Source organism: Microcebus murinus, chromosome 6 (genome assembly GCF_040939455.1).
Source record: "Microcebus murinus isolate Inina chromosome 6, M.murinus_Inina_mat1.0, whole genome shotgun sequence".
NCBI lineage: Eukaryota > Metazoa > Chordata > Mammalia > Primates > Cheirogaleidae > Microcebus > Microcebus murinus.
In genome coordinates, this window is record NC_134109.1 from 51,586,014 (window position 1) to 51,605,957 (window position 19,944).

The window sequence follows — 19,944 nt, forward strand, 5'->3', positions numbered from 1 at the left end:
CTCACAGCAACCTCAAACTCTTGGGCTCAAGAAATGCACCTGCCTCAGCCTTCCAAGTAGCTGGGACTATGGGTATGCACCACCATGCCCGGCTAATTTTTTCTATTTTTTTTAGCTGCCTGGTTAATTTCTTTCTATTTTTAGTAGAGATAGGGTTCGCTCTTGCTCAGGCTGGTCTCGAACTGCTGATCTCAAGTGATCCTCTTACCTCAGCCTCCCAGAGTGCTATGATTACAGACATGAGCCACCATGCCTGGCCAGCAATTTTCATTATTGGATTTGATACCCCAATAGGATAAAACTTACACATACAAATTTTCAAAGTAAGTATCTTAAAATCCAGAGGTATTTTCAAATAGTATAAAACTACATTCCCTAAACTAACCTATAATTTTATTACAATTCCAAAAAAACTCTAACAACTTTTGGGTGGGACAAGAAAATCAAATTCTAATATTCATCTGGCATACAAAAATATAAAATGTTTTTGTAAAAGGACAATACAGCAGGCATTTTCCTGAAAAATATCATTAAGAAACTAGGAAGCTATAGTAATTACAAATATGGCACTGACCTGGTAGAGAAAAATGGACTAACAGAACAATGCCCAAGAAACAAAAACAAAAAGGAGATCAATGTATATGTGAGTAGTTAATAATAAAACAGGAGGTATATTAAGTCAATACAGAAAGGCTAGATTATTCAAAAGGGAAAAAATATAAAAGGTTAAACACAACTGATACTGTACCTCACAAGAGATACAAATGCCAGATAAATGAATGACCAAAACAACTATTAAAAAATTAGAACAAAATACAGGATTTATATATTCTTTATATATTCATATATCTATACATTTGTGCAAGATAGGCCCAAAACTCAGAAACACATATAAGACTGAAAATTAAATCACATTAAGATAAAAAAATAAACCTCCATATGATAAAAGACATCCTAAACAAAATTAAAGATATATCAACACTGGAGGAAATATGTTTAATGTGTAGAGATAAAAGATTAAGAGTGTGGGAATGGTGTGGTGTCTCATGCCTGTAATCTCAGCATTTTCAGAGGCCAAGGCAGGAAGATCACTTGAGCCCAGAAGTTCAAGACCAGCCTGGGCAACAATAGCAAGACCCTGCCTCTACAAAAAAATGTTTAAAAATTAGCCAGGTGTGGTTTCACATACCTGTAGCTCCAACTACTTGAAAGGCTGAGGTGGAAGGATAACTTGAGCCCAGGAGTTTGAAGTTACAATGAGCTATGACTGCACCACTGCACTCCAGCCTGGGTGACATGTGCATGTTTAAGTGTAAGGTTTTCAAGAGAATAAAACAGATGTTACTGTTCCTGCAGAACTCTCAAATTATTCAGAAAATTAACATATTAGACACTGAGAAAAGTGTGGATAAACAGAAAGACAGTAAACTGGGTAATGAAAGAAAGAAAGTTAGGCCAGGCAGGGTGGCTCACACTTGCCTGTAATCCTAACACTCTGGGAGGCTAAGGCAGGAGGGTTGCTTTAGCTCAGTAGTTCGAGACCAGCCTGAGCTAGAGTGAGACTATCCCTACTATAAACAGAAAAATCAACCTCGTGTGGTGGCATGCCTGTAATCCCAGCTACTTGGGAGGCTAAAGCAGGAGAACTTGAGCCCAGATGTTTGAAGTTGCTGTGAGTCACGGCACTCTAGCTCAGGTGACAGAGTAAGACTCCATCTCAAAACAACAAAAAAGACAATGTTTAGAAGAGGGTCGGCTTAATGAATGGTGAGAAATCTTCAACGCCCTTTTACTCCCAACTCTGGGATTTCAGAAGCTAAGTTTCTATTCCCTAGGCAGATCAGATAACCCTTTTCTGAAGAAACTGCTTGGCTCAGGAACAAGATATAAGGTTACCAACAATGGGAGTCCCCCAACAAAAAACTGAATTGCCACATGATCACCCTACTGCGAAACCCTCCAGGACAGCTAACAATGCTCCATACAAAACACACAGAGTTTCCATGTATTCATAGCTTGTTAATATCTAATGTTTAACAGGAACAGAAATCCAAAGATCATATATTTCAGAGCTGAAAACAAATAACAAAAAAAATTTAGATCAAACAGATAGTGCTGGGAAAAGAGGAAAGCTCCAACTATGCATAATATCCTCAAAGAAATAATAAAAGATATGCAGTCTTGATACAAGAATAGGAGGCTATAAGAAAATGAACATTCAGAGAATGAGAAAGATTCTTGAATATTAATAATCTGATGGCAGATGTTAAAAAAACAATACAAGGGTCAAGGAAATACCTCAAAAAGTAGGACAAAGTCCAAGACACGAAAAATAGGAATGGAGAAGATAAGAAAATTAAACAATTTTTTTTTCCAGAAACAGGGTCTCACTCTGTCACCCAGGCTGGAGTGCAGTGGCATGATCATAGCTCACTGCAGCCTCAAACTCCTAGGCTCAAACAATCCTCTTGCCTCAGTCTTTCCTAAGTAGCTAGGACTATAGGTTCATACCACCATAGCCTGCTAAAGAAAAATAAATGACTAAAACAAGAAGTTCAATATCCTACTATTAAAAATAGAGAAAACCAAGGGAAGGAAATCAGCAAAATAAGAAAATTCATAATAATAACATTTCTAAGAACAAAAGGACATGAGCATCCCAGATTGAAAACACTCACTCAATAAGCACAACGAACCGAGAGAAAGAAAATCCATACCAAAGTACATTATAAAACTGCATTTATATCAAAGATAGAACATCCTAAAAGCTTCCATAGAGAAAAAACAAGTTATAGAAAGAGAATGTAGAAGAATGGTTATCAGATTTCTCAACAGCAACATCAAAAGCTATAAAATAATATAGTGTCTTCAAAGCCCCAAGGAAAAATTATCTTCAACCCAAAAGTCTATACTCTATCAAGCATTCAAATTATGTTTTCATTCTAAGCATCCTTTATCAGGAAGTTATAGGATGCATTCCTCTAAAATATGAACATCAATAAAGAGTAGGATCTAATAAACTATAATGAACAAGGCATGAAAGCCAGGAGTGAGGTAAATACATCTCCTAGAATCACGATAAGGAAATCCTAAGACAACTGTTGCACAAAAAGAACTAGAAGAGAGCAATCAATCCAGATTAACAGTAGAAAGGGTTACAGGAGGGATAGCTCAAAGGAGGGGAAAAAAATGGGACTTATGAATTATCTGACGGGTCTGTGTAGAAAGCCATATTTAAAGCTTTTTGCAAAGCCAGTAGAGTGCACAATAAAAGCTTAAATGTTCAAAGAAAATTAGACAAATGGGAAAAAAGGAAGGCAGGGAGATTAGTAATTAACTCCAGGAGAAACAAAAGGTTTTAAATAAAGGGACAATATGATGAAAAATATTTAAAGCTTTAGAATGATTTAGAAAAAAACAAAAACACTGAAACACACTTATTGAAACTTATCCTGTAGGTATATTGGAAATATTTAAAATGGGATGACAGGGTATAAGTGAACTAAAATTCTCACCTACCATAACAGACACATAATGTGCACAATAAAGAAAGAAATATAGAGCTACTATTATACACATGGTGGAAAATACCAGAAGACACAGTTAAAATATTTGAAGGAAGGTGGAGAGATTGCTTTTTGTTATAAGTAAACATTAGATGACTCTTTAAACTAAATGCACATACTTTTTTTTTGAAAAACAAAAACACATTAACCAATTCCTATAATCAGTAAGAAAAAAACAATCTAAGAGAAAAATGAGCAAGTAATATGAACAGGCTATTAAAAATGACTTATAAAAAGCATATAAGAAAGTAGGCTGGGTGTGGTGGCTCATGCCTGTAATCCTAGCACTCTGGGAGGCTGAGGCAGGACTGCTTGAGCTCAAGAGTTAGAGACCAGCGTGAGCAAGAGCGAGAAGCTGTCTCTACTAAAAACTGAAAAAATTAGCTGGGCAGTGTTGTGTGCCTGTAGTCCTAGCTACTGAGGCAGGAGAATCCCTTGAGCTCATGAGTTTGAGGTTGCCGTGAGCGAGGCTCACACCATGGCACATGGCACTCTAGCGGCAACAGAAAGAGACTCTGTCTCAAAAAAAAAAAAAAAGTAAACCAGTCCAGCGCGTGGCTCACACCTGTAATCCTAGCACTCTGGGAGGCCAAGGTGGGCGGATTGTTCGAGGTCAGGAGTTCAAAACCAGCCTGAGCAAGAGTGAGACCTGCCTCTACTATAAATAGAAAGAAATTAATTTGGCCAACTAATATATAGAGAAAAAATTAGCCGGGCATGGTGGCACACGCCTCTAGTCCCAGCTATTCGGGAGGCTGAGGCAGAAGGATTGCTTGAGCCCAAGAATTTGAGGTTGCTGTGAGCTAGGCTGACACCACGACACTCACTCTAGCCTGGGTAACAAAGTGAGACTCTGTCTCAAAAAAAAGAAAAAGAAAGTAAACCAGGATGAGCAATCAAGATACACAAATTAAGGCTGGGCGTGGCTGCTCAGCCAAGGCGGGAGAATTGCTCAAGGGCAGCAGTTCAAAACCAGCCTGAGCAAGAGTGAGACCTTGTCTCTACTAAAAATAGAAAGAAATTAATTGGCCAACTAAAAATATAGAAAAAATTAACCAGGCATGGTGGCGCATGCCTGTAGTCCCAGCTAGTTGGGAGGCTGAGGCAGAAGGATTGCTTAAGCCCAGGAGTTTGAGGTTGCTGTGAGCTAAGCTGATGCCATGGCACTCCAGTCTGGGCAACAAAGTGAGATTCTGTCTCAAAAAAAAAAAAAAAAAGATATACAAATTAAATAAAGGGCTACCATCAGAGGTTAAAAATATACATATATGGAAAAGCTATAAGAATTTGACTACTTTCATGCACTTTGGGAGTTTAAAATGGATACCATTTTTGAAGAACACTTGATAAACCTTAGCTGTGTATGCCCTTTGACAGAAGCTCCATTTCTAGCACATTCTACAAAAATATTGACTTGGACAGAGATGTTCACTGGAGCACTTATTATTCCCTATAAATACGAATTTGATAAAAAATAAAATATAGTAATTTGACACTATAAAATACTTTTGCGAGGTTAAAAAAATATGGGAGGGTGAGATTGCAAAACATTCTCTTAAATAAAAAGTCAAAGAACAATGTCAAATACACACGGAAATATGTACATCTACATATATCTGAAACAACACACACCAAGCCATTAACAATGAGGGGAGTGGAATTGGGGACATAAGGAAAGGGAGTGTGGAATAGAGAAAGGCTTTATTATCTGCATTTTTAAAATAATCAAGCATAATCTTATTACATGTATCCTTTTTTTTAAAATAGTGAAAAAGAAACAAAGGTTAAACTTCCAGGTTAGTATTCAACATCTATTATAGAGTTCTATTATCAACATAAGAATACTTATTTACATCTTCAAATACATTTGAGTATTAATGTTTCACATACCCTCTTATTGTACTGTTTGTCTCAGGATCACTAGGTTCCAATGTTTCCTTTAAGAAGTTTATGTAATGTATCCAAAGATCAACACTAAGAGGTATTGCCTGAAGCCCCCGCCGATAAACCTAAGAAGAAAACAATGAACTGTACTTCAAATATTTCATTATTTCTTAACAGAGAGGCAACACTGTGTTATCCGGTGAACCTTAGAAATACTAATTACTGGAATTTTGTTTAAATAATCTACCATTACCATTTGGGTGGAGGTTGGATAGAACATGGCAATGTTCTGATCCCCACGTGCAGAGTCTTGATCTTCAAAGCGCAGCAGTCCCTGCATTCTGACCGGGTTGTGTGGGCAGGCTTTGGGTTACAGACCATAGGGCACAGACCCATTAGAGCATCAATGACAGCGTCTGACCAAAAATGCAATAAGACGTAGCAAATGTGACTAGCAAACCAACTATATTGTTTGGAAAATGAGAAATAAATGTAAGTGAGAGAAAAGCCCTGCCCTACTTGTTAAGCTGCAGTGTAATACAGAGGCTTGCACTGCAAAGCTTGACAAACTGTAGAGGTTTAACGCACCTGCCAACAAAGAGAGAAAATATTAGCTACAAATGCCACAAGAGTGACAAATGCAAATAAAATACCCTATAAAAATTGTTTGACCATAAATGGTAGGTACTGCCAGCCAAAAAAGAAAAGTCTTTGTTTTGTTATTAATTGGCTTACAGTACCTAATGGAGATAACTTTATTCAGTGATGTACGCACCTCATCTGACTGTTTAATGTTGTCATGCCGCTTTTCAAGGTCTGCATACTTTTTCCAGTAACCATAGCAATACGGATAGTGTATGAAAAATTTGTCAAAAGCCTTCCTGGCAGCCATCAAGTGATTCTGATGAAAATAAAACAAGGTATTTAAACATCTTGGAAGATTTTGTCAAAAACATTTATTATCCTTTCAAATCTATTATCTCAAAAATAAACTACAGGCTTAAAAATCACACACACAGCAGCCCATTTTTCTATAAATGCAACTGAAACAGAAGAAACTAATTTTTTAAACCTTTTATTTCAGTAATTTTACACACACCCCCCCCAATTATTATAAAATACTAGGCTTTGACTCTACTTATACTGACTCTCCACAATATACAAAAGCTATAAGCTATTTTCAAAGCTAAAAATGTATCTAATGTTATTCAACTTAATCTGAAAATTTTAAGAGCCCATTTTCATTATAAAACAATGAGGCCTATTGTTTTGTTATAAACTGCTGTTAGTTAATTATCTGATTAATCTGTCCCTTCCAATACCATTTAAATAGTTACTAACCTCCTGTTCTACATACTGAAGTAAATATACCCAGCTTGTAAAATCCTGAGGATTATTTTCTATAGTTTTCCAAAATTTTTCATATTCTGCAGGGAAATTTGCTTCTGTTTCTGTCAGTGTCACTGGAAGGTCCACAGCATTTGCCATTTCACTTTCTTCTGTAGATGCATTGATATTGGGAGAGTCATCAGGTGACTGTTCCATTTCTGTAACATTCATAATCTCAGTACTGAAATCAGCAGGATGTTCTGCCACTACCTCTGAATTGGTGCCTGTGCTGCCATTACTAGAATTTTTGTACTCATCTATGTGAGAATTTTGCATTGCTATTTATTCTGTCTTCAGTTAATGATCTGTGGAAACACACAAAAGAAGAGAAACATCTTCCAAATGTTAATAAAATAACCATGGCTTTAGTTTCTTCATTCTAAAACAAGTAAGTATCACACCTGATCCCTAATGAAGCAACCATATTTAAAATTCAGTGTTTCTTGGCTAGCTAAAAATCTAAAATTAAATGCCTGAATGCTATCTTGCTATCAATCACTAGAAAACAGCAGTATCTTTCATATCTGTCCTGAAGGCTAAGTGTAAAACTGACAAAACAAATTCTGGTCATGGATATAAGCATTTCAGAAGATATAAGCAATTCAGAAGGAAGTTAGTACACCACTTAGCTCAGGAGAAAGCTTTAGAAAACAGAAAGTTATTTCTAAAATATATCTATATATTTACAATAAATTTTAAATCCTGGCAACTAGCTTTCAATGTTATGATAGAAGATATATATTATGGTCTTAAAAAAATAAAGAGTGATTTTTAAAGTGAATAAATGTTATTTAAAACATTTAAGTCCAGGCACACAGCTATAATCCCAGCACTCTGGGAGACAAGGGTGGGAGGTAGGATCACTTGAGGCCAGGAGTTCAAGAGCAGCCCAGGCAATATAGTAAGACTAGGTCTCTACAAAAAAAAAAAAAACCAACAAAAAAACAAAAAATGTAGGCTGGGCACAGTGGCTCACGCCTGTAATTCTAGCACTCTGTGGCAGAGGCAGGAAGATTGCTCAAGCTCAGGAGTTTGAGACCAGCCTGAGCTAGAGTGAGAGTCCGGCTCTACTGAAATAGAAAAAATTAGTCGGGCATCGTGGTCCATGTCTGTAATCCCAGGTACACAGGAGACTGAGGCAGAAGGATTACTTGAGTCAGGTGTTTCAGATTGCAGTGAGCTATGCTGACGCCACTATTCTCTAGCTGGGGCAACAGAGGGAGACTTTGTCTCAAGAAAAAAAAAATTTTTAATTAGCTGTGGGTGGTGCCTGCCTATAATCCCAGCTACTCAAAGGAGGTTGAGGCAGGGGGATTGCTTGAGTTTAAGAATTCAAGGTTACAGAGAGTTATGATCAGGCCACTGCACTCTAGCCTGGGCGACAAAGTGAGACACTGCTTTAAAAAAAAAAAAAAGGCCATAAAATAAGAAATTATCCTTTCAAGGTAGTACCATAATATGTTTTTACAATTGCCTTCATCTCTTCCACTAACAGTTTAAATGGAAACCAAATCATTAAATTACAAGGCATTATCTCATTTTTTTTCAAGTGAGGGATTATTTTCAAAACAAAACAAACCATAACACTGATTTACTATTTGAAATACACTCAGAATACAATACTACTTAATATTACTGTGTAACTTAAAAGATGATTAAGACTTTCAAGGCAATAATGCAAAGAAAAAAATGCAAATGACTAATAAATGTATGAAAAGATCATATCTTTTCTAATAAAGATATAAATTAAAAGATTATCAAATTGGTAACAATTAAAAAGATATCTCTTATTGTTAGAATATGTAAAAAAATAAAATAAAATAAAAAATAAATAAAAAGATATATTTCTGGAGGACAATCAAGTAAAATGTACCAAATAGCAATTGTGCATATTTTATGCTATGGAAATAATCAGGAAAAAAATTTAAGAGCATTCAGTATCAACACTGTCTTACAGCAAAAGAGGAAGGTGTATTAAGAAACAGACTGCTTTTCTATAATCCTAGCACTCAGGGATGCCAAGGCGGGAGGATTGCTTGAGGTCAGGAGTTCGAGACCAACCTGAGCAAGAGCGAGACCCTGTCTCTACTAAACATAGAAAGAAATTAATTGGCCAACTAAAAATATATAGAAGAACTTAGCCTGGCACGATAGCACATGCCTTTAGTCCCAGCTACTCAGGAGGCTGGGGCAGGAGGCTGAGGCAGGAGGTTGCTGTGAGCTAGGCTGACGCCACTGCACTCTAGCCTGGGCAACAGAGTGAGACTTTGTCTCAAAAAAACAAGGAAAAAAAAAAAAAGACTGCTTTAACAAATGGTATATTCATACAATGGGATAATAAACAATAATTTAAAAGGAAATAGGTATGTCTGTATTGATAAAGAAAAGTATCTATCTATATATACATATATACATGCACACACACGCACATACAGATTTGTTAAGATTTACATGAAACAAAATACAGTAAGAATGTCAGCTGGTGTTAACAACTGTTCTCCATACAAAAGTGGGATGAGTGCTATATTCTTTTGGCTTTATCTGCAATTACTTAACCAAACTGTTGGAGGTGGGGGGTGTTCTTCTGTTATTTTAAAGAAAAGCCAGCCTATGGATTAGCTGGCTAAACGTTTTTTTTTTTGCAATTTTATGACTACTGTACTTTAACAATCTGGATTTCACTATAGTTCATACAGAAACTCTCAAATATAGCTCCAAACAAAGGTCAACTAGAGTAAGGTGTTTAAATTAAAACAAATATAGATTCCTTGGTCCCAACTCCAATGATTCTAAGATCTAGGCTAGGGCCCAGAAAGTTGTACTTCTAGGATGTTCTCTAATTCAGAAAAACAGAAATTTATTCATGGGTAAACTCTGAACAATGGAACTTTTGGATCAAAGAATAAGTGTATATTAAACTTGGACTAACATTTTAAGTCTAGAAAAGTTGCACTAGTCATCTAACAGACACTTTTAGTTGCCTATCAAATACCCCTTTCTCATTAATAAAGCACTGATTTTGTTCAAAGCAGTAATATTCCTAATCCCATGTAAGGGATCATGAAACTGAAAAGGACATCTGCAGTACAGTTCTGGGAGTGCCTTTTGCTTTCTTGATAAAAACGGACAATCTCAACTAGTGTGGTATTTCCTTCTACCAATTTATGCTTACCTTGAATTTGAACTTATCTGAAACAACTCATGTCCATGAAGCAGTTAATAAGGGACTCGCCAAGAAAATTAAGAAATGCACCACTGACATCATCAATTTGCTAACAAAATGCCAGCTTCCTATTATGTGAGAAAATAAATTCCTATGTGTTTAAACTACTATTAACAGACAGGTTTTTTATTACTTCTAAACGAAATACATTCCTAGCTGATTAAGACACTAACAGAGCATGAGACAGTAGTAGCCCATTCCTCCATCTCCCCTTGTCAGCACTAACTATGGTGAAACTTAACATTTGCTCACCTAATTTTAAAAAAAAAAAGTAGTACCTCATTTTGATTTTAATTTAACTATGGGGGAGGTAAAATTCGTATTTCTTTTTTTTCATAAATATTTTTTTCATATCTTTTGTCCATATTTCCTATTGCATTACTTATTTTTTTCCTCTTATTAGTTTGTACAAGCTCTTTGTAAACTGAGAAAATCAGATCTTTGCAAAATATTTTTTGAGTTTGTCTTACTAGTTTTACATTTTGGGTATGTATGTGTATGTGTGTGGGGGACATCTTTTAAATTGTCATATAAATACAATACAGATTTTAAAATATTTTCATTATTTTAAAATGCAGAATGAACCTAATTTTTTCCTAACAAAGGATAAATTTGAAATGTTAAATCAAGAGGGCTTCTGAGTCTGAACGCCATTGGAATAATCAGTTATATAACCAGGAAAATCATACAAAATATGAAGGAAAAAAAGTAACATGGCAGGGAGATTAGATGGGGACAAAAATTTTCAATGCTTGATGTATGTCCAGCACACATATTACATTCCCTGTAGAGATATATGGTAAGTGTAAGATAAGATCCTCTTTCTGCAAGGTTTATAAACCAGGTAGAGACAGATCAAAACACAAAACAGGCTGGGCACGGTGGCTCATGCCTATAACCCTAGCACTTTGCGAGGCTAAGGCAGGAGGACCACTTGAGGCCACGAGTTTAAGACCAGCCTGAGCAACATACAGAAATGCTGTGTCTACAAAAATTTTGAAAATTAGCTGGTTGTGGTAGTACACACCTGTAGTCCTAGCTTCTTAGGAGGCTGAGGCAGTAGGATCACTTGAGCCCAGGAGTTTGAGGCTGCAGTGAGCTATGACTGTGTCACTGCACTCCAGCCTAAGTGACAGAGTGAGAACTGTCTCAAAAAAAAGTACAAAACCATATCTATCTAGAAAGAGAGAGAAATTAAAATATCAAAAGAAGCAAAATCAAATATTAGAGAAATCAGTTGAAAATGATAGCAATCTAGAAAGCTTTGTGATACACAGAAGTTGATCTTAACTTTGAAAAATCACAGATTTTGGAATAATTTAAAAAGAATGATTAATTATTCCAGAATGCAAAACAACCTATTTGACAACACTTTTTGACAGCAGACAAGAACATAGAAAAGATGATTGTCAAACCAAGGTAGAGAGAGAAATGACTAGAACAATGAGGGTTTGTATTGGGGAAGTGGAAGGCAGAATAAGCAGGGTGCAGCCAGATTATGGACACAACATTTGATAAAAAATAATAAAAAAAGCAAATCTAGCCAGGTGCAATGGCTCTTGGACTTTGCAGCCTCCAGAATCATGAACTAAATAAACTTTTCTTTATAAATTACTGACTCTCAGGTATTCTGTTATAGCAGCAGAAAAGAGACTAAGACACAGTCCCACAAGAATTAGTAGCAACCAAAGTTTTGTCCTCAGCCCTCTCCTTTTCCATTCAATACTCTCCCTGGGCTAAACATGTCCTGTATCGGGGGGTTCCATATTAGCAGATTCAACCAATGTAGATCAAAAAATAACAGTATTCAAATAGTACGGAGTTTTAGGCTTCTGGCTGGAGGCTCTGCTTTCTAGCCTTTTAGAATGGCAACCCTGCAGACTGAGAAAGAAGGGAGAGGAGAGGAGAAAAAAGAGAAGAGGATGGGAGGGAGGAGAAGGAAAAAAAAGAGAAGAGAAGGGAAGAGGAGGGAGGAGGAGGGAGGGGGAGGAGGAGGAGGTAAATACAGTATTGGAGCAATGTAAAACCTGAGGATATGGAGGCCAACTTCATATCCGCAGGGCCATTGTAGGACTTGAACATCCAGAGAGTTTGGTATCCACAGAGGGTTCCGGAACCATTTCCCTGAGATTACTGAGGGATGTCTATACTTTCTCCATTTGGCTTCCAAGTCACACCAATTCATGGTATTATTCCTATCTCATTGTCACTCCCTCTCCTGAGTGACAGACTCCTGAGACAGACTAGGTGCTGCTCTTCTCTCTGATCTTCTCTCTGATCTTTCAATATGAGAAGGCCCCAGGACTCAGTCCTTGGTTATCTTCCCTCTCTATCTCCATTAACCACTAATTACACATGGTTTTAAATACTAATTATATGCTGACTCCAAAATTTCTATCTCCAACCCAGATCTGTTTTCCAAACTCCACAGTCATACATCCAACTGCCTACTTGACATCATTTGCATACATGTAGTCATTTCAAACATTAAAATGTCCCTGAGTTAATTCCTCATTTCTCCCCAAAAGCCTGCTTTACCCACAGCCTTCTTTTTTTTTTTTTTTTTTTTTTGAGACAGAGTCTCGCTTTGTTGTCCAGGCTAGAGTGAGTGCCGTGGCGTCAGCCTAGCTCACAGCAACCTCAAACTCCTGGGCTCGAGTGATCCTCCTGCCTCAGCCTCCCGAGTAGCTGGGACTACAGGCATGCGCCACCATGCCCAGCTAATTTTTTATATATACATCAGTTGGCCAATTAATTTCTTTCTATTTATAGTAGAGACGGGGTCTCACTCTTGCTCAGGCTGGTTTTGAACTCCTGACCTTGAGCAATCCGCCCGCCTCGGCCTCCCAAGAGCTAGGATTACAGGCGTGAGCCACAGCGCCCGGCCTACCCACAGCCTTCTTATCTCCACTGGTACAAACTGCTTCCTTCCAGTTACTCAGGCCAAAAATCTTGGTTTCATCCTTGACTTCTCTCTTTCTCTCATCTGTTAGGAAATCTTTCAAATATATTCAGAAATTCATTTCTTACAATCCTCCTTCAAACCACTCATGTCAACTGGAAAACTACTATTGTCTTCTATAACCTCCTCTATGTCTCCTGCTTCATCCTTGCTGCACCCCATCCCCACCTCGGTGTCCCCAATTTTCAATACAGCAGCTAGTTATGGGGGGGTTGTTTGGTTTAGGGGTTTGTTTTTTTTGAGACACAGACTCACTCCGTTGCCCAGGTGAGAGTACAGTAGCATTATGATAGCTCATCTGCCTACAGCAATCTCAAACTTCTGGGTTCAAGGGATCCTCCTGTCTCAGCCTCCCAATTAGCTGGTACTATGGGAACATGCCACCATGTCTGGCTAATTTTTTCTATGTTTTGTAGAAAGAGTCTCGCTATGGTGCTCAGGCTAATCTCAAACTCCCGGCCTCAAGTGATCCTCTCGGCTTGACTTCCCAAAGTAGTAGGATTATAGGTGTAAACCACCGTGTCCAGCCTATTATCTTTTAAAAACATAAATCGGAGTATGTCACTTCACTGCTTCATTTCAGAGTAAAAGTCAATGTCCTTTCCTATCCAGGCACCACGTAGTACATGTCTATAATCCCAGATACCTGGGAGGCTGAGGCAGGAGGACCAGTTAAACCCAGGAGTTTAAGGCTACAGTGAGCTATAATAGTGCACCACCATACTTCAGCCTGGGAGACAGAGCAAGACTCTATCTCTAAAAATAAATAAATAAATAAATAAAAAGAAAAAAGTGCAAAAAAAAGTCAACGTCCTCCCAATGGCCCACTGCCTCCTCCTCGCCAATCATTTACCTCTCTGACTTCAGCTTCTACTACTCTCACTCTCTCACTCAGCTCTAGCCACACTGACTTCTTGCTATCTCTCAAACAGACCTCACTCTACAGGGTTAAAGCCTTTGCACTACTGTTCATCTGCCTAGAGCAATCTCCCAGATACCTACATTGCTACCTTGTTCACCTCCTTTAAACCTTTACTGAAATGTCATCTTCTCAATTAAGACCTACCTGGGCTACCCTATTTAAAATTGTAACTTGCTCCCATGACCAACATACCTGATCCCCTTTACCTTGCTCTACTTTGTTTTCTTTTATCCACAGAATTATAATAGTGAACAATTTAATTATTTAGTATACCCTGCTATAAGAATTAACCAGCCCTTTTTATTTACACTCCCATGCTACTGTTTAAGTAATCATTATCTCCCCACTATATCAGTAATTTTCAAACTGTAGATTACTTCTTTTCCTTTTTTCAAATGGAAAATAGAATAGAAAAAAATTCTGATCACAGTGCTTTGCCCAGTAAAAGTATATCATTTCATAACATTTTAATGTAATTATACACCCACATGTGCAATTCACCTATTGTATACTGAGTTGCCTGGCCCATAGAATATACTATTATTTTTGAAAGAATGAATGAAGTCATGTCATCTGCATTGCTATGACTGCAATTACTAGCTATTACTGATAAAGATGTTATTTATTGTACAAATATTTTGTTAAATGCCATTTTTTTCTCTTAAGGATAGTGAAACCAAAATTTCTTAAGGTTAAATAACTTGTCCAAATGTATACAAGTAGTAAAGAACAGAGCCAGGATTCAACCCCATCCTAACACCAAAATTCTTCCTCTTCTTTACTAACTTTTACAGCCAAGAAATTCTATTTGTTTTTTGTCTTTTTCTTTTCCCCCAATCCCATTCCCTTCATCACCTTAGGAACCTTAGTATATGTCATTTCTTCTACTTGGAATGCTCTCCCATCCCTTTTCACTACCCCTACACTCCCACTCAATACCTTCAAACTAATGCCAAATCTTTGTTTTGGGCCAAGTTTCAACATCACTTCCTGAAAAATATTCTCATATCCTCCAAATAAATTAGATTTCCCCCAATAATGCTCCCAGAGCATTCTGTCTTTATCTCCATGGCACACATCACAACTGTGATACTTTGTTCAATGTCTATTTTCCCTACTAGACTATAAATTTCTTGAGGGCAAGGACCAGATCTACCCATATGTAGAGATATACCTGGAGACCCAGTACACATTCAACTCATTGAATAATAAACAAATAACATCAGAGCCCTTAGTTACCTATACTAAAACCTGGTATATTGCTTTCATCACCAAATAGGAATCGTTAAGGGTTTAGGCTTTCTAAGTCAACAAAACTGAATTAAAGATCTAACCTGGCGACTCATTAGGGAACTTTGAGCAAGTTACTTTAGCTCTCTAAGCCTCAGCAAGAAAATAATCACACATACCTCGCTATAAAAATTAACTATCCCCTGCCCAATAAATGTATACAATTATGATCTGTCAATCAAAAATAACAATAAACTTTAAAAAGTTAACTATCCCTCATGCTCACTTTGGCAGGACATATACTAAAACTGGAACAATACAGAGAAGATTAGCATGGTCCCTGCACAAGGATGACACAAAAATTCATGAAGCGTTCCATATTTTCTATTAAAAAAAATTAACCAGGCTGGGCGCAGTGGCTCACGCCTATAATCCTAGCACTCTGGGAGGCCGAGGCAGGAGGATCACTCAAGCGCAGGAGTTCAAAACCAGCCTGAGCAAGAGCAAGACCCTGTCTCTACTAAAAATAGAAAGAAATGAATTGGCCAACTAAAAATATATAGAAAAAATTAGCCGGGCATGGTGGCACATGCCTGTAGTCCCAGCTACTCGGGAGGCTGAGGCACGAGGATCACTTGAGCCAGGAGTTTGAGGTTGCTGTGAGCTAGGCTGACGCCACTGCACTCTAGCCTGGGCAACAGAGCGAGACTCTGTCTCAAAAAAAAAAAAAAAAAAATTAACTATTCCCTTCTTTTCATTCATTCTAATAATAAGTAATTAGTATCAACCCAATATATCAATGTTTTTCAAAGTACAGACTGCTTCAAACCAGTGTCTCATTTTTTAAAAATGGATAAATATAAAATAGAAAAAAACATGTATGAGTGCATACACACATTAAGGCATATTGTTGAAACACACAAACAATTCAACTGTTTATTGGGTTGTAATGTCACATGTACATCTTATTGTGGGTTGCAGTCAAAAAAATTTAAAAACATTACTGCACTACTGCTCCAGATAAACTAAATTAATATCACTAGAATATTAAATTCAGTAAGAAAGAGGCCTTGGTTTTGTTCACTGCTATGTCCCTAGAACTTAAAATAGTGCCTGGTATATAACAACACAATAAATATCTCTGAACAAGTGAGTGATATATCTGGTCCCAACTTAACTTTCCAAAAGTATTTATCCTACAATATTCCTCCTCATTGCCATTTCCAGAACCTTTTAGATTCTTTGTGTCTGAGCCTTAACACAAGCTTTTCCCTCAGACTAACAAAAATGCTCTTTTTCTCGACTCCACAAACCAGTGATGCCTTTTTACTCCATTTACATTACCTATAAAGTCATATGATAAGCATAAAGTACACAAGTATAAAAAGAAACATAATAAATTTTAAAGTGAATATGTAGTATACTAAAAAATAATACATTTAACTTTCAGTATAGTTATGATATCCATTAAACATATTCACCACGTCATTTTAAAATTTAAAAGGTCTTCTTTTGGAGGATGATTTAAATGACCAACAATTTAAAAAAATGGGACATCTGATCTAATACATTCTTTTTTTTTTTTTTTTTTTTTGGAGACAAGTTTCTTGCTCTGTTGCCTGTGCAGTGGTGTCAGCCTAGCTCACAGCAATCTCAAACTCCTGGGCTCAAGCGAGATCCTTCTGCCTCAGCCTCCCCAGTACCTAGGACTACAGGCATGCGCCACCATGCCCGGCTAATTTTTTCTATATTTTTTTAGTTGGCCAATTAATTTATTTCTATTTTTAGTAGAGACGGGGGTCTCATTCTTGCTCAGGTTGGTCTGAAATTCCTGACCTTGAGTGATCCTCCTGCCTCAGCCTCCCAGAGTGCTAGAATTACAGGTGTGAGCCACGGCGCCTCGCTTAATACAATCTTTTTACTCTCTATATGCCTCTTATGCCCATAGAGATACTGAAAAATTGTACCATTGGTTATTCTTTTTCATAAACAGAGCAATATATAAACATCTTAAGTCATCACTAAAGATTAAAAGTCAGGAATTAGGGTACAGCAATTCAACTAGCTTTGCAATCCACAAATCACTCTGTTCCTCATCTACAGATAAACCAATTTAGAGATCTCGGATGTTAGAAGAAAAGAGACTATCATAAGCACTGGTTCTGACAGCTGTTTTTGGAGGCTAACTAAGCAGATTATTCACAGACTGACCTTTTTTAAGTTTCCACATATTAAATATTTATTATGTTCCAGAAATTAGACTTTGTGTATATATATATATTTACATAAAGGTTTGCATCATCTCCAGATCTTTGAAAAAATTACTATTTGCCTGGAACTACTACTGCTTTCTTCCTTCCTTGGCCATTTTTAATTTTTAAAATGTCCTGTATTTTATGAAGAATTGTTAACGAACCTCAGAAAACAGCACACAATTTTTATCACTTGACTTTGAAAATCCTTTTCCTTATTCAACTATAAGGCAAGCAAGTAAAACTACTCTGAGACTAAAAAAATATTCTGCTTTTCTATTCTCACTTGAAATACAGTATCTCCTAATACCTACTAAGTAGCCATCTTTGGTCAACCCCTAATATTTCAGAGTTCACAATTTAAGAAATAGTCTTCTTAGTGGAACTCCTTTCCATCGCCTTTATTCTCACCAGGGAATGGACACTGGAAAATTCCAACTTTTGCAAAACTAGAATGAGGTTATAAATCTGTGGGAAGGAAGGAAACCTGACAGTAGATGCCTGGTTTTTATTTCACTCCGCCTCACTCTCATAGAGCCTAAAACTGTTAAGTGCTACTAGCATATAAGCTTCATATTTCCCTGCATAAAACTTTTTCTTAAACTTCACCCTTTCCAGGCTGGGCGCGGTGGCTCACACCTGTAATCCTAGCACTCTGGGAAGGCCAAGGCGGGCGGATTGCTCCAGGTCAGGAGTTCGAAACCAGCCTGAGCAAGAGCGAGACTCCCGTCTCTACTATAAATAGAAAGAAATTAACTGGCCAACTAATATATATGGAAAAAATTAGCCGGGCATGGTGGCGCATGCCTGTAGTCCCAGCTACTTAGGAGGCTGAGGCAGCAGGATTGCTTGAGCCCAGGAGTTTGAGGTTGCTGTGAGCTAGGCTGAGGCCACGGCACTCACTCTAGCCTGGGCAACAGAGTGAGACTCTGACTCAAAAAAAAAAAAAAAACTTCACCCTTTCCAGCTGTAGAAGAGTTTAAAGTATTTCTGAACAAATTAGATCAGTGGCCAAATAACCTGAAGTCCTCAAACAGAAGACAACATGAACATCAAAGTAAAAAGCAGCATTTGAATCAACACAAAATTATATGGTTAGCATCATCAATAATACATTAAATGATACTATTTATTAACTTCAAGTAGTATTTATTAACTTATGTGATTTTAGAGAGAAGAAAACACCAGTGGTGGTTTCTGATTGCAAAAGGTGAACATTCTTAAATAGATTCCTCTAAAAGATCCCACCAGGATCTCTAATGTTTGATTTTTCTGCTTTTATCCTATTCTGCCAGAAAGCTTTGGCTGATCTTCGGAGTGCTGTGACTTAGGGCCCCGAAAATGTTGCTTATGTAGTTAAAAACGCCTATAAGGCGCGCAAATGCTTTATTAACAGAATTTATATTATACCCTCCCAGTCCTCTGGCGGCTGCTAATGGGCCCCTTCCACTTCCAGTCCTCCTCGTCACGCTGGTTTCCAGCCCTGAGGTAAGCGAGAGCTTCAGCCTTACCCTCAAATCTCTTCCTCAATCCAGGTGAACGAGGCCCACACTTACCCGCCCCACCTAACGCACCCGTCAGGAGAAATGTTTGGTGTAAGAAAACCTCGGCCCGCTCCCCCCAACAGGTGGGAAGGAGAAAGGAATGGGCAGCTGGGCGCCGGGACCGAGCCAGGCCTCAAACAGGGCGGGAGAGGGAGGCCGCGGCCACAGTGCGGCCTGAAACCCGGCAGGCCCCTTCCCGCCCCGAGTACCACCCCTTCCAGCTGATTTCAAGGCACCCACCCCAGCTGACCTTACGATGGACGCCGCTTGATGCCATGAGCCAACGCCTGGGCCAACCTAGTCGAAGATGGCACTTCCACCGCCTGGGTCCCCACAGCTACAGCAGCTGCCGCCACCAGCGACGCGGCAGCCTAGTCGAAAGCGCGGTGCGCATGCGTCGGTGTCCCGGGAGGCGAAGGAGTCACGTGGGTCCGCAGCGCGCAGGCCTCGCCCTCCCCCGGCTGAAGGCCGTCGCGGCGGCTCCAGCCCCGCCCCCGCCGCCGGCTCAGACCTGGCTTTCTACCCTTGGGGAAGTCCCAACCCCCCCCCCCCCAAAACACGGTGGTTAGGGCCTTAGGGCCTTTCACACCCCTAATACTTAAACACAGACAGTGCCCCGACCCCTTCCCTCACCCCTCGGAAAAGTGAATATCGTTTTTCTTTGGGGTCAAGGTTTCCCAACAATTGCCCAGGCTTTACCGCTAAAAATTTACCTGAAAATGAAAATGGGCAGAAATTCAGCCTTAAACCCTCAAATTTCAAGATAGTATGGATTCTGGACCCACTCAGGTTTCCTGAAGATGAAGCTAGTCGTGGATTTCAGGGTTTGCAGAAAAGACTGTCGTTACAGAAAAAAACTATCCAGTGACACTTGTCAAGGCACGGTAAGGAAGATTAATTGAGGACCATGGGAATAAGTAAAGGGATGACTGCGAAGCAATCTTGCAATGGGGGAAGAGATGTTGGGCTCAA

The 19,944-nt window shown here is 38.4% G+C and overlaps 1 protein-coding gene and 1 non-coding gene across 7 annotated transcripts in view; one reads left to right on the forward strand and one right to left on the reverse strand.

Annotated features, from left to right (window-relative positions):
• Window positions 1-19,373, reverse strand: part of PRPF39 (pre-mRNA processing factor 39) — a 38,651-nt gene extending 19,278 nt beyond the window's left edge. For 2 of the 6 annotated variants that reach the window (XM_012782793.3, XM_012782792.2), the window contains exons 1-4: window positions 19,223-19,373; window positions 6,792-7,144; window positions 6,226-6,351; window positions 5,457-5,575 (exon numbers count right to left, since the gene is read on the reverse strand). In XM_012782793.3, the coding sequence (XP_012638247.2) occupies window positions 5,457-5,575; window positions 6,226-6,351; window positions 6,792-7,115 (569 nt within the window). In that variant the 5' untranslated portion in view covers window positions 7,116-7,144; window positions 19,223-19,373. Of the gene's footprint in view, window positions 1-5,456; window positions 5,576-5,703; window positions 6,354-6,791; window positions 7,145-11,089; window positions 11,329-19,222 lie in introns of those variants that run through there. The other 4 variants (XM_076004055.1, XM_012782797.3, XM_076004056.1 and 1 more) reach the window with 4 other exon arrangements.
• On the forward strand, window positions 15,457-15,561 carry LOC142871626 (U6 spliceosomal RNA). The gene has a single exon (XR_012919860.1). It is a non-coding gene; the product is annotated as a U6 spliceosomal RNA (small nuclear RNA).
• Window positions 19,374-19,944: the final 571 nt, after the last annotated feature.